Source organism: Taudactylus pleione, unplaced genomic scaffold (genome assembly GCF_031769625.1).
Source record: "Taudactylus pleione unplaced genomic scaffold, aTauple2 ptg001565l, whole genome shotgun sequence".
NCBI lineage: Eukaryota > Metazoa > Chordata > Amphibia > Anura > Myobatrachidae > Taudactylus > Taudactylus pleione.
In genome coordinates this window covers 324,069-340,613 of record NW_028285962.1, presented here as the reverse complement: position 1 = coordinate 340,613, position 16,545 = coordinate 324,069, and the positions used below count along the sequence as shown (strand labels likewise).

Sequence of the window (16,545 nt, the reverse complement as noted above, 5' to 3'; positions counted from 1 at the left end):
TATTACTGTTCTGAGAGGAGTGTACAGTATGGGATCAGTATCTGAAGGGTTTCCTTGTAGTGCCATATTGGAGGATCCTGGGGTGCTTCCAGGTGAGTTAGCTGTCAATTTAGAAATACATTATTATATGACCTAAAGTGATGCTATTATCATGTAGTGTAGGACCACCAGAGCAGAGACACCTTGCCGTGGCTGGAGGCTTACCATATGTTTGCAGATGTATTTAAATGAGATCTCTGCTTTACTATTACTATGTAGGATACATGTCTCTTTTACTGGCCTATTGTCTAGACCAGTGGTTCTCAAACTCGGTCCTCAGGACCCCACACAGTGCACGTTTTCCAAGTCACCCAGCAGGAGCACAGGATTATTTATTACTCACTGACACATTTTAAAAGTTCCACAGGTGGAGCTAATTATTTCACTTGTGATTCTGTGAGGATATCTGGAAAACATGCACTGTTTGGGGTCCTGAGGACCGAGTTTGAGAACCTGTGGTCTAGACTAACCCCTCCTTGAGCAACCACTATTTCGTGTATCACTCATATGTCATATATCACAGTTTCTGGGGCATTGTACCACGTTTTGTAATTTTACTAAATAATTTAATCAACCTAGTGCGGATCTGATTTGTTTTGATGCCATAGATTAAAGGATTTATCACTGGGGGGAGTAGAAGGTAAATATTCCCAAACAGGATATGCAGGTTTGGAATTGTGTTGCTTTTGAACCGGTGCACCACAGACAGACCAATCAGAGGTATGTAGTAGACGAGGACAGCACATATGTGTGCGGTACAGGTGCTGAAGGCCTTAAAGTTGGCGTCTGCTGCCAGACCAACCACTGTCTTGATGATCAGTAGGTAGGACCCAAAGATGAATAGACAGTCTACCCCCATGACAAAGATGATGATGAACAGACCATAGATAATGTTCACCCTTATATCAACGCAGGCCAAATTCATGACCTCCTGATGTAGGCAGTAGGAATGCGTCAGGAGATTGTGCTTCCATAGAGAGAGCCTATTGATAATTAATGGTATGGGGATCATAACAGCTGCTCCTCTGAGGACAATGACTGAAGATATCTTCGTGATGGTCTTATGTGTTAAAATAGAGGAATATCGTAGAGGATTGCACACAGCCAGATAGCGATCTACAGCCATGGCCACCAATATCCCAGACTCCAGCGCCGACAGGAAGTGGTTGAAGAACATCTGGGTCAGGCACATATTGAAAGTGATCTGTCGAGAGTCAAACCAGTAGATCCCCAGCATTCTCGGCATGACCGTGGTGGCCACCGACAGATCAACAAATGATAGCATGAAAAGGAAAATGTACATGGGCTCGTGTAGTTTCTGATCCACCTTGATGATGTACAGGAGAGTGAAGTTCCCTATCACAGCCACCAGGTAAATGGAGACAAGTAGAAACCCGATCCAGAACTGGGGCCCAGCCGAGGGCAGAATGCCGCTGAGGATGAAGTCACCGCTATCGCTGCAGTTGGAATTGTTATGTAATGACATGACCTGTGTCCCATCACAGGAGGTCCATGGTCTCCTGTAAGAGAAAATAGGCATACAAATCTTAACTTTCTTATTCAGGGGCTTATTCAGAGTTAGCTGCAAAGTAAAGAAAAGCAAGTACAGTAACTATGGGGGAGATGTATGAAGGTTTGTTATATGCATTTGCAGTGACTACACATGTAATGGAGGGGGAAGTAATCAGAACGACCGACCTAGAACATGCAAACTCCACACCAATAGGACATTCATTGGGAATTCAATTCATGACCTCAGGGCACCATACGGAGTGAATGGAGGAAAAAAGAAAGAAAGAAAGAAAGAAAGAAAGAAAGAGAAAGAAAGAGAGAAAGAAAGAAAGAAAGAAAGAAAGAAAGAAAGAAAGAAAGAAAGAAAGAAAAAGAGAAAGAAAGAGAGAAAGAAAAAGAAAGAAAGAGAGAAAGAAAGAGAGAAAGAAAGAAAGAGAGAAAGAAAAGGAAAGAAAGAGAGAAAGAAAGAAAGAAAGAAAGAAAGAAAGAAAGAAAGAAAGAAAGAAAGAAAGAAAGAAAGAGAAAAAGAAAGAAAGAGAGAAAGAAAGAAAGAGCTGGCTCACTGAAACAATATATGTCAAATATAACTTTTATTTCTTAATTAAAATATCTGCCTCTGCAGTGAAATATTAAGATCAACATTTAACATACAAAAGACAAATTGTGAAGTTGGTGACCATATAATATATAGAAGGTCTTGTCTCGCTGTACTATTATTTGCTTCTTCATATTGTTAATAGTATTGAGTATTATTAATCTATTATTTTGAATATGTGCGCCTATAAAATATTGTAAATTATATGGGACCAGAGGGGACCAGGTACTTGTACTCTGTAATTACTATTTACATTTCTATGGGGTTATGTGACACAACATGATATTATCTGCCTATAGTAGTTTATAATATTTAAGTATGTCATCCGGGATTGCTATCCTGATATAAATCTGTGTCAGGTCATCTGGGATATTTACACCTAAAGGGTGGTCTTTGCTCTCCCCCTTTTTTCAGAGTACTCTGCTAGCATTTCTTGTGTATATTTATATATTTTTGATTACATTGAGGTGGTATCCAACCCGGCAATAGGATTAAATCATTTGTTGCACCCGGGGATCATTTGCATATGTGTTTGTGTTTGGCCTTACATGGTATATGAATTTGGGATGATAGTCAGCAGACACGCTATTATCACACTCAATGTATAGATTTATCTCAAATGACCGAGTGGTTATTATTACATACAGTTCTAATTTATGAGTTATTTCCAATTATTATTTACAATTTTTATATCTCATACGAACTGTACCTGACCCTGCTATTATAATATATTATGTACCCATCAGGAGCTATTTGAGCATAGGAACTGTACCTGACCCTGTTTTTATAATATATTATGTACCCATCAGGAGCTATATGAGCATAGGAACTGTACCTGACCTTGTTATTATAATATATTACGCACCCATCAGGAGCTATATGAGCATAGGAACTGTACCTGAGCCTGCTATTATAATATATTATGTACCCATTAGGAGCTATATGAGCATAGGAACTGTACCTGACCTTGCTATTATAATATATCACGTACCCATTAGGAGCTATATGAGCATAGGAACTGTACCTGACCCTGCTATTATAATATATTACGCACCCATCAGGAGCTGTATGAGCATAGGAACTGTACCTGACCCTGCTATTATAATATATTATGTACCCATCAGGAGCTGTATGAGCATAGGAACTGTACCTGACCCTGCTATTATAATATATTATGTACCCATCAGGAGCTGTATGAGCATAGGAACTGTACCTGACCCTGCTATTATAATATATTATGTACCCATCAGGAGCTATATGAGCATAGGAACTGTACCTGACCCTGCTATTATAATATATTACGTACCCATCAGGAGCTATATGAGCATAGGAACTGTACCTGACCCTGCTATTATAATATATTACGTACACATCAGGAGCTATATGAGCATAGGAACTGTACCTGACCCTGCTATTATAATATATTACGCACCCATCAGGAGCTATATGAGCATAGGAACAGTACCTGACCCTGTTATTATAATATATTACGCACCCATCAGGAGCTATATGAGCATAGGAACTATACCTGACCCTGCTATTATAATATATTACGTACCCATCAGGAGCTATATGAGCATAGGAACTGTACCTGACCCTGCTATTATAATATATTACGTACCCATCAGGAGCTATATGAGCATAGGAACTGTACCTGACCCTGCTAATATAATATATTACGTACCCATCAGGAGCTATATGAGCATAGGAACTGTACCTGACCATGCTATTATAATATATTACGTACCCATCAGGAGCTATATGAGCATAGGAACTTTACCTGACCCTGTTATTATAATATATTATGCACCCATCAGGAGCTATATGAGCATAGGAACTGTACCTGACCCTGCTATTATAATATATTATGTACCCATCAGGAGCTATTTGAGCATAGGAACTGTACCTGACCCTGTTATTATAATATATTATGCACCCATCAGGAGCTATATGAGCATAGGAACTGTACCTGACCCTGCTATTATAATATATTATGTACCCATCAGGAGCTATATGAGCATAGGAACTGTACCTGACCCTGCTATTATAATATATTATGTACATATCAGGAGCTATATGAGCATAGGAACTGTACCTGACCCTGCTATTATAATATATTATGTACCCATCAGGAGCTATATGAGCATAGGAACTGTACCTGACCCTGCTATTATAATATATTATGTACCCATCAGGAGCTATATGAGCATAGGAACTGTACCTGACCCTGCTATTATAATATATTACGCACCCATCAGGAGCTATATGAGCATAGGAACTGTACCTGACCCTGCTATTATAATATATTATGTACCCATCAGCAGCTATATGAGCATAGGAACTGTACCTGACCCTGCTATTATAATATATTACGTACCCATCAGGAGCTATATGAGCATAGGAACTGTACCTGACCCTGCTATTATAATATATTATGTACCCATCTGGACCTATATGAGCATAGGAACTGTACCTGACCCTGCTATTATAATATATTATGTACCTATCAGGAGCTATATGAGCATAGGAACTGTACCTGACCCTGCTATTATAATATATTATGTACCCATTAGGAGCTATATGAGCATAGGAACTGTACCCATCAGGAGCTATATGAGCATAGGAACTGTACCTGACCCTGTTATTATAATATATTACGTACCCATCAGGAGCTATATGAGCATAGGAACTGTACCTGACCCTGCTATTATAATATATTACGTACCCATCAGGAGCTATATGAGCATAGGAACTGTACCTGACCCTGTTATTATAATATATTATGCACCCATCAGGAGCTATATGAGCATAGGAACTGTACCTGACCCTGCTATTATAATATATTATGTACCCATCAGGAGCTATATGAGCATAGGAACTGTACCTGACCCTGCTATTATAATATATTACGTACCCATCAGGAGCTATATGAGCATAGGAACTGTATCTGACACTGCTATTATAATATATTACGTACCCATCAGGAGCTATATGAGCATTGGAACTGTACCTGACCCTGCTATTATAATATATTAAGTACCCATCAGGAGCTATATGAGCATAGGAACTGTACCTGACCCTGTTATTATAATATATTACGCACCCATCAGGAGCTATATGGGCATAGGAACTGTACCTGACCCTGCTATTATAATATATTATGTACCCATCAGGAGCTATATGAGCATAGGAACTGTACCTGACCCTGTTATTATAATATATTACGTACCCATCAGGAGCTATATGAGCATAGGAACTGTACCTGACCCTGTTATTATAATATATTACGTACCCATCAGGAGCTATATGAGCATAGGAACTGTACCTGACCCTGCTATTATAATATATTACGTACCCATCAGGAGCTATATGAGCATAGGAACTGTACCTGACCCTGCTATTATAATATATTACGTACCTATCAGGAGCTATATGAGCATAGGAACTGTACCTGACCCTGCTATTATAATATATTATGTACCCATCTGGAGCTATATGAGCATAGGAACTGTACCTGACCCTGCTATTATAATATATTATGTACCCATCAGGAGCTATATGAGCATAGGAACTGTACCCATCAGGAGCTATATGAGCATAGGAACTGTACCTGACCCTGTTATTATAATATATTACGTACCCATCAGGAGCTATATGAGCATAGGAACTGTACCTGACCCTGCTATTATAATATATTACGTACCCATCAGGAGCTATATGAGCATAGGAACTGTACCTGACACTGCTATTATAATATATTACGTACCCATCAGGAGCTATATGAGCATAGGAACTGTACCTGACCCTGCTATTATAATATATTAAGTACCCATCAGGAGCTATATGAGCATAGGAACTGTACCTGACCCTGTTATTATAATATATTACGTACCCATCAGGAGCTATATGAGCATAGGAACTGTACCTGACCCTGCTATTATAATATATTACGTACCCATCAGGAGCTATATGAGCATAGGAACTGTACCTGACCCTGTTATTATAATATATTATGCACCCATCAGGAGCTATATGAGCATAGGAACTGTACCTGACCCTGCTATTATAATATATTATGTACCCATCAGGAGCTATATGAGCATAGGAACTGTACCTGACCCTGCTATTATAATATATTACGTACCCATCAGGAGCTATATGAGCATAGGAACTGTATCTGACACTGCTATTATAATATATTACGTACCCATCAGGAGCTATATGAGCATTGGAACTGTACCTGACCCTGCTATTATAATATATTAAGTACCCATCAGGAGCTATATGAGCATAGGAACTGTACCTGACCCTGTTATTATAATATATTACGCACCCATCAGGAGCTATATGGGCATAGGAACTGTACCTGACCCTGCTATTATAATATATTATGTACCCATCAGGAGCTATATGAGCATAGGAACTGTACCTGACCCTGTTATTATAATATATTACGTACCCATCAGGAGCTATATGAGCATAGGAACTGTACCTGACCCTGTTATTATAATATATTACGTACCCATCAGGAGCTATATGAGCATAGGAACTGTACCTGACCCTGCTATTATAATATATTACGTACCCATCAGGAGCTATATGAGCATAGGAACTGTACCTGACCCTGCTATTATAATATATTACGTACCTATCAGGAGCTATATGAGCATAGGAACTGTACCTGACCCTGCTATTATAATATATTATGTACCCATCTGGAGCTATATGAGCATAGGAACTGTACCTGACCCTGCTATTATAATATATTATGTACCCATCAGGAGCTATATGAGCATAGGAACTGTACCCATCAGGAGCTATATGAGCATAGGAACTGTACCTGACCCTGTTATTATAATATATTACGTACCCATCAGGAGCTATATGAGCATAGGAACTGTACCTGACCCTGCTATTATAATATATTACGTACCCATCAGGAGCTATATGAGCATAGGAACTGTACCTGACACTGCTATTATAATATATTACGTACCCATCAGGAGCTATATGAGCATAGGAACTGTACCTGACCCTGCTATTATAATATATTAAGTACCCATCAGGAGCTATATGAGCATAGGAACTGTACCTGACCCTGTTATTATAATATATTACGCACCCATCAGGAGCTATATGAGCATAGGAACTGTACCTGACCCTGCTATTATAATATATTATGTACCCATCAGGAGCTATATGAGCATAGGAACTGTACCTGACCCTGTTATTATAATATATTACGTACCCATCAGGAGCTATATGAGCATAGGAACTGTACCTGACCCTGTTATTATAATATATTACGTACCCATCAGGAGCTATATGAGCATAGGAACTGTACCTGACCCTGCTATTATAATATATTACGTACCCATCAGGAGCTATATGAGCATAGGAACTGTACCTGACCCTGCTATTATAATATATTACGTACCCATCAGGAGCTATATGAGCATAGGAACTGTACCTGACCCTGCTATTATAATATATTACGTACCCATCAGGAGCTATATGAGCATAGGAACTGTACCTGACCCTGTTATTATAATATATTACGTACCCATCAGGAGCTATATGAGCATAGGAACTGTACCTGACCCTGCTATTATAATATATTATGTACCCATCAGGAGCTATATGAGCATAGGAACTGTACCTGACCCTGCTATTATAATATTTTATGTACCCATCAGGAGCTATATGAGCCTAGGAACTGTACCTGACCCTGCTATTATAATATATTATGTCCCCATCAGGAGCTATATGAGCCTAGGAACTGTACCTGACTCTGTTATTATAATATATTATGTACCCATCAGGAGCTATATGAGCCTAGGAACTGTACCTGACCCTGCTATTATAATATATTATGTACCTATCAGGAGCTATATGAGCATAGGAACTGTACCTGACCCTGCTATTATAATATATTATGTACCCATCAGGAGCTATATGAGCACAGGATCTGTACCTGACCCTGCTATTATAATATATTATGTACCTATCAGGAGCTATATGAGCATAGGAACTGTACCTGACCCTGCTAATATAATATATTACGTACCCATCAGGAGCTATATGAGCATAGGAACTGTACCTGACCCTGCTATTATAATATATTACGCACCCATCAGGAGCTATATGAGCATAGGAACAGTACCTGACCCTGTTATTATAATATATTACGCACCCATCAGGAGCTATATGAGCATAGGAACTGTACCTGACCCTGCTATTATAATATATTACGTACCCATCAGGAGCTATATGAGCATAGGAACTGTACCTGACCCTGCTATTATAATATATTACGTACCCATCAGGAGCTATATGAGCATAGGAACTGTTCCTGACCCTGCTATTATAATATATTACGTACCCATCAGGAACTATATGAGCATAGGAACTGTACCTGACAATGTTATTATAATATATTATGCACCCATCAGGAGCTATATGAGCATAGGAACTGTACCTGACCCTGCTATTATAATATATTATGTACCCATCAGGAGCTATTTGAGCATAGGAACTGTACCTGACCCTGTTATTATAATATATTATGCACCCATCAGGAGCTATATGAGCATAGGAACTGTACCTGACCCTGCTATTATAATATATTATGTACCCATCAGGAGCTATATGAGCATAGGAACTGTACCTGACCCTGCTATTATAATATATTATGTACCTATCAGGAGCTATATGAGCATAGGAACTGTACCTGACCCTGCTATTATAATATATTATGTACCCATCAGGAGCTATATGAGCATAGGAACTGTACCTGACCCTGCTATTATAATATATTATGTACCTATCAGGAGCTATATGAGCATAGGATCTGTACCTGACCCTGCTATTATAATATATTACGCACCCATCAGGAGCTATATGAGCATAGGAACTGTACCTGACCCTGCTATTATAATATATTATGTACCCATCAGGAGCTATATGAGCATAGGAACTGTACCTGACCCTGCTATTATAATATATTACGTACCCATCAGGAGCTATATGAGCATAGGAACTGTAGCTGCCCCTGCTATTATAATATATTATGTACCCATCTGGAGCTATATGAGCATAGGAACTGTACCTGACCCTGCTATTATAATATATTATGTACCTATCAGGAGCTATATGAGCATAGGAACTGTACATGACCCTGCTATTATAATATATTATGTACCCATTAGGAGCTATATGAGCATTGGAACTGTACCCATCAGGAGCTATATGAGCATAGGAACTGTACCTGACCCTGTTATTATAATATATTACGTACCCATCAGGAGCTATATGAGCATAGGAACTGTACCTGACCCTGCTATTATAATATATTACGTACCCATCAGGAGCTATATGAGCATAGGAACTGTACCTGACCCTGTTATTATAATATATTATGCACCCATCAGGAGCTATATGAGCATAGGAACTGTACCTGACCCTGCTATTATAATATATTATGTACCCATCAGGAGCTATATGAGCATAGGAACTGTACCTGACCCTGCTATTATAATATATTACGTACCCATCAGGAGCTATATGAGCATAGGAACTGTACCTGACACTGCTATTATAATATATTACGTACCCATCAGGAGCTATATGAGCATTGGAACTGTACCTGACCCTGCTATTATAATATATTACGTACCCATCAGGAGCTATATGAGCATAGGAACTGTACCTGACCCTGTTATTATAATTTATTACGCACCCATCAGGAGCTATATGAGCATAGGAACTGTACCTGACCCTGCTATTATAATATATTATGTACCCATCAGGAGCTATATGAGCATAGGAACTGTACCTGACCCTGTTATTATAATATATTACGTACCCATCAGGAGCTATATGAGCATAGGAACTGTACCTGACCCTGTTATTATAATATATTACGTACCCATCAGGAGCTATATGAGCATAGGAACTGTACCTGACCCTGCTATTATAATATATTACGTACCCATCAGGAGCTATATGAGCATAGGAACTGTACCTGACCCTGCTATTATAATATATTATGTAACTATCAGGAGCTATTTGAGCATAGGAACTGTACCTGACCCTGCTATTATAATATATTATGTACCCATCAGGAGCTATATGAGCATAGGAACTGTACCTGACCCTGCTATTATAATATATTATGTACCTATCAGGAGCTATATGAGCATAGGAACTGTACCTGACCCTGCTATTATAATATATTATGTACACATCAGGAGCTATATGAGCATAGGAACTGTACCTGACCCTGCTATTATAATATATTACGTACCCATCAGGAGCTATATGAGCATAGGAACTGTACCTGACCCTGCTATTATAATATATTATGTACCCATCTGGAGCTATATGAGCATAGGAACTGTACCTGACCCTGCTATTATAATATATTGTGTACCTATCAGGAGCTATATGAGCATAGGAACTGTACCTGACCCTGCTATTATAATATATTATGTACCCATCAGGAGCTATATGAGCATAGGAACTGTACCCATCAGGAGCTATATGAGCATAGGAACTGTACCTGACCCTGTTATTATAATATATTACGTACCCATCAGGAGCTATATGAGCATAGGAACTGTACCTGACCCTGCTATTATAATATATTACGTACCCATCAGGAGCTATATGAGCATAGGAACTGTACCTGACCCTGCTATTATAATATATTACGTACCCATCAGGAGCTATATGAGCATAGGAACTGTACCTGACCCTGCTATTATAATATATTACGTACCCATCAGGAGCTATATGAGCATTGGAACTGTACCTGACACTGCTATTATAATATATTACGTACCCATCAGGAGCTATATGAGCATAGGAACTGTACCTGACCCTGCTATTATAATATATTACGTACCCATCAGGACCTATATGAGCATAGGAACTGTACCTGACCCTGTTATTATAATATATTACGCACCCATCAGGAGCTATATGAGCATAGGAACTGTACCTGACCCTGCTATTATAATATATTACGTACCCATCAGGAGCTATATGAGCATAGGAACTGTACCTGACCCTGTTATTATAATATATTACGTACCCATCAGGAGCTATATGAGCATAGGAACTGTACCTGACACTGTTATTATAATATATTACGTACCCATCAGGAGCTATATGAGCATAGGAACTGTACCTGACCATGCTATTATAATATATTACGTACCCATCAGGAGCTATATGAGCATAGGAACTGTACCTGACCCTGTTATTATAATATATTATGCACCCATCAGGAGCTGTATGAGCATAGGAACTGTACCTGACCCTGCTATTATAATATATTATGTACCCATCAGGAGCTATTTGAGCATAGGAACTGTACCTGACCCTGTTATTATAATATATTATGCACCCATCAGGAGCTATATGAGCATAGGAACTGTAACTGACCCTGCTATTATAATATATTATGTACCCATCAGGAGCTATATGAGCATAGGAACTTTACCTGACCCTGCTATTATAATATATTATGTAGCTATCAGGAGCTATATGAGCATAGGAACTGTACCTGACCCTGCTATTATAATATATTATGTACCCATCAGGAGCTATATGAGCATAGGAACTGTACCTGACCCTGCTATTATAATATATTACGCACCCATCAGGAGCTATATGAGCATAGGAACTGTACCTGACCCTGCTATTATAATATATTATGTACCCATCAGGAGATATATGAGCATAGGAACTGTACCTGACCCTGCTATTATAATATATTACGTACCCATCAGGAGCTATATGAGCATAGGAACTGTACCTGCCCCTGCTATTATAATATATTATGTACCCATCTGGAGCTATATGAGCATAGGAACTGTACCTGACCCTGCTATTATAATATATTATGTACCTATCAGGAGCTATATGAGCATAGGAACTGTACCTGACCCTGCTATTATAATATATTATGTACCCATTAGGAGCTATATGAGCATAGGAACTGTACCCATCAGGAGCTATATGAGCATAGGAACTGTACCTGACCCTGTTATTATAATATATTACGTACCCATCAGGAGCTATATGAGCATAGGAACTGTACCTGACCCTGCTATTATAATATATTACGTACCCATCAGGAGCTATATGAGCATAGGAACTGTACCTGACCCTGTTATTATAATATATTATGCAACCATCAGGAGCTATATGAGCATAGGAACTGTACCTGACCCTGCTATTATAATATATTATGTACCCATCAGGAGCTATATGAGCATAGGAACTGTACCTGACCCTGCTATTATAATATATTACGTACCCATCAGGAGCTATATGAGCATAGGAACTGTACCTGACACTGCTATTATAATATATTACGTACCCATCAGGAGCTATATGAGCATTGGAACTGTACCTGACCCTGCTATTATAATATATTACGTACCCATCAGGAGCTATATGAGCATAGGAACTGTACCTGACCGTGTTATTATAATATATTACGCACCCATCAGGAGCTATATGAGCATAGGAACTGTACCTGACCCTGCTATTATAATATATTATGTACCCATCAGGAGCTATATGAGCATAGGAACTGTACCAGACCCTGTTATTATAATATATTACGTACCCATCAGGAGCTATATGAGCATAGGAACTGTACCTGACCCTGTTATTATAATATATTACGTACCCATCAGGAGCTATATGAGCATAGGAACTGTACCTGACCCTGCTATTATAATATATTACGTACCCATCAGGAGCTATATGAGCATAGGAACTGTACCTGACCCTGCTATTATAATATATTATGTACCTATCAGGAGCTATATGAGCATAGGAACTGTACCTGACCCTGCTATTATAATATATTATGTACCCATCAGGAGCTATATGAGCATAGGAACTGTACCTGACCCTGCTATTATAATATATTATGTACCTATCAGGAGCTATATGAGCATAGGAACTGTACCTGACCCTGCTATTATAATATATTATGTACCCATCAGGAGCTATATGAGCATAGGAACTGTACCTGACCCTGCTATTATAATATATTACGTACCCATCAGGAGCTATATGAGCATAGGAACTGTACCTGACCCTGCTATTATAATATATTATGTACCCATCTGGAGCTATATGAGCATAGGAACTGTACCTGACCCTGCTATTATAATATATTGTGTACCTATCAGGAGCTATATGAGCATAGGAACTGTACCTGACCCTGCTATTATAATATATTATGTACCCATCAGGAGCTATATGAGCATAGGAACTGTACCCATCAGGAGCTATATGAGCATAGGAACTGTACCTGACCCTGTTATTATAATATATTACGTACCCATCAGGAGCTATATGAGCATAGGAACTGTACCTGACCCTGCTATTATAATATATTACGTACCCATCAGGAGCTATATGAGCATAGGAACTGTACCTGACCCTGTTATTATAATATATTACGCACCCATCAGGAGCTATATGAGCATAGGAACTGTACCTGACCCTGCTATTATAATATATTATGTACCCATCAGGAGCTATATGAGCATAGGAACTGTACCTGACCCTGCTATTATAATATATTACGTACCCATCAGGAGCTATATGAGCATAGGAACTGTACCTGACCCTGCTATTATAATATATTACGTACCCATCAGGAGCTATATGAGCATAGGAACTGTACCTGACCCTGTTATTATAATATATTACGCACCCATCAGGAGCTATATGAGCATAGGAACTGTACCTGACCCTGCTATTATAATATATTATGTACCCATCAGGAGCTATATGAGCATAGGAACTGTACCTGACCCTGTTATTATAATATATTACGTACCCATCAGGAGCTATATGAGCATAGGAACTGTACCTGACCCTGTTATTATAATATATTACGTACCCATCAGGAGCTATATGAGCATAGGAACTGTACCTGACCCTGCTATTATAATATATTACGTACCCATCAGGAGCTATATGAGCATAGGAACTGTACCTGACCCTGCTATTATAATATATTACGTACCCATCAGGAGCTATATGAGCATAGGAACTGTACCTGACCCTGCTATTATAATATATTACGTACCCATCAGGAGCTATATGAGCATAGGAACTGTACCTGACCCTGCTATTATAATATATTACGTACCCATCAGGAGCTATATGAGCATAGGAACTGTACCTGACCCTGCTATTATAATATATTACGTACCCATCAGGAGCTATATGAGCATAGGAACTGTACCTGACCCTGCTATTATAATATATTACGTACCCATCAGGAGCTATATGAGCATAGGAACTGTACCTGACCCTGCTATTATAATATATTATGTACCCATCAGGAGCTATATGAGCATAGGAACTGTACCTGACCCTGCTATTATAATATATTACGTACCCATCAGGAGCTATATGAGCATAGGAACTGTACCTGACCCTGCTATTAAAATATATTACGTACCCATCAGGAGCTATATGTACCTGACCCTGCTATTATAATATATTATGTACCCATCAGGAGCTATATGAGCATAGGAACTGTACCTGACCCTGCTATTATAATATATTATGTCCCCATCAGGAGCTATATGAGCATATGAACTGTACCTGACCCTGTTATTATAATATATTATGTACCCATCAGGAGCTATATGAGCATAGGAACTGTACCTGACCCTGTTATTATAATATATTATGTTCCTATCAGGAGCTATATGAGCATAGGAACTGTACCTGACCCTGCTATTATAATATATTATGTACCCATCAGGAGCTGTATGAGCATAGGAACTGTACCTGACCCTGCTATTATAATATATTATGTCCCCATCAGGAGCTATATGAGCATAGGAACTGTACCTGACCCTGCTATTATAATATATTATGTACCTATCAGGAGCTATATGAGCATAGGAACTGTACCTGACCCTGTTATTATAATATATTATGTACCTATCAGGAGCTATATGAGCATAGGAACTGTACCTGACCCTGCTATTATAATATATTATGTACCCATCAGGAGCTATATGAGCATAGGAACTGTACCTGACCCTGCTATTATAATATATTATGTATCTATCAGGAGCTATATGAGCATAGGAACTGTACCTGACCCTGCTATTATAATATATTATGTACCTATCAGGAGCTATATGAGCATAGGAACTGTACCTGACCCTGCTATTATAATATATTATGTACCCATCAGGAGCTATATGAGCATATGAATTCAAACAAGCATAGTCACCACATACTTTATGCTAATTCTTATAATAGATATAAATTCATTAGATTAATTGCTAAGGGAGCTTGATTAGATATTTTATAAATGAGCACAACAAATCCCTATTTTTTTATTGGAAATATATTAAAAGTAAATTTTTAATTATACTAACAAATCATTTATGTACAAGAGTGCCCCACGAGGGAACCACTATACCGATGATTGGTTTTACCAATTATTGTTACTTTTTGAGTTCTAGTTACTCGATTCCAGGGAGAACCTCCAGCATATAAAATTTATCTTATGAGGAAATTATTATATACAATATGATATATATGGTACCTGTTGCTGGTTTTACTTTTAGATGTGAAATATAACAGTGGTTATTATTCCTGTGCGGGATATTTTGGTTTCTTTGGGATATACAATATAGTCAGATCTCACATTATATTTATTTAGATTTGTAATATTTATATACCCTTCCTAAACGTAATTAGCTTAAGTAAGTCAAATACTATAAATATTCTATTTTATTTAGTGTGAATTATAGTGCTCTTCTACTCTACTAGCCGTAAGGATAGTTCCTCAGATTATTATTATTGTAGGCAGTCTGTGTAGTTTGTGAGAAGTTTTTATAACTTTATCTCACACACTGTGATCACCAAATTTTGAAACAATATCAGCTCACCTTGGGTTAGAGCAGTGGTTCCCAAACTGTGCGCCGTGGCACCCTGTGGTGCTTCGGGACACTTGCAGGGGTGCCTCAGGTTGGTGGTCCAGCACCAAATCAAATTATTTATGGTCAGTATAATGAATACATTCCTACCTCCCAAAATCGGATGCTGCTCCCGGCCCCCCCCCAGAAAAGTAGGCATGCCTCCCGGCACCTCCAGACCCCCACTATACATACAAAACACCCGTAGCAGAGTGGCTGATGATGAGATTCTCATCATTCTGCTCCACAATGCCATAAATCATGGCATTGTGTATTGGGGCGGGGCCGAAATGACGCGAGTATGTGGTGCAGCCCCTAGACACACCCTAAATGGCACGCAATGTCCCACCTCCTTTTGCTGGCCCCACCCCCTTGCTAAGCTGACCTAGCTGCTCCCTCCCAGAAGGGGCAGCCAAGATA

General features: G+C 38.7%; 1 protein-coding gene across 1 annotated transcript; it reads right to left on the bottom strand.

Annotated features, from left to right (window-relative positions):
- Nucleotides 1-556: 556 nt before the first annotated feature.
- LOC148442362 (olfactory receptor 51E1-like) lies at nucleotides 557-1,525 on the bottom strand. The gene has a single exon (XM_088464037.1). The coding sequence runs from the start codon at nucleotides 1,523-1,525 to the stop codon at nucleotides 557-559; it is 969 nt and encodes a 322-aa protein (XP_088320163.1).
- Nucleotides 1,526-16,545: the final 15,020 nt, after the last annotated feature.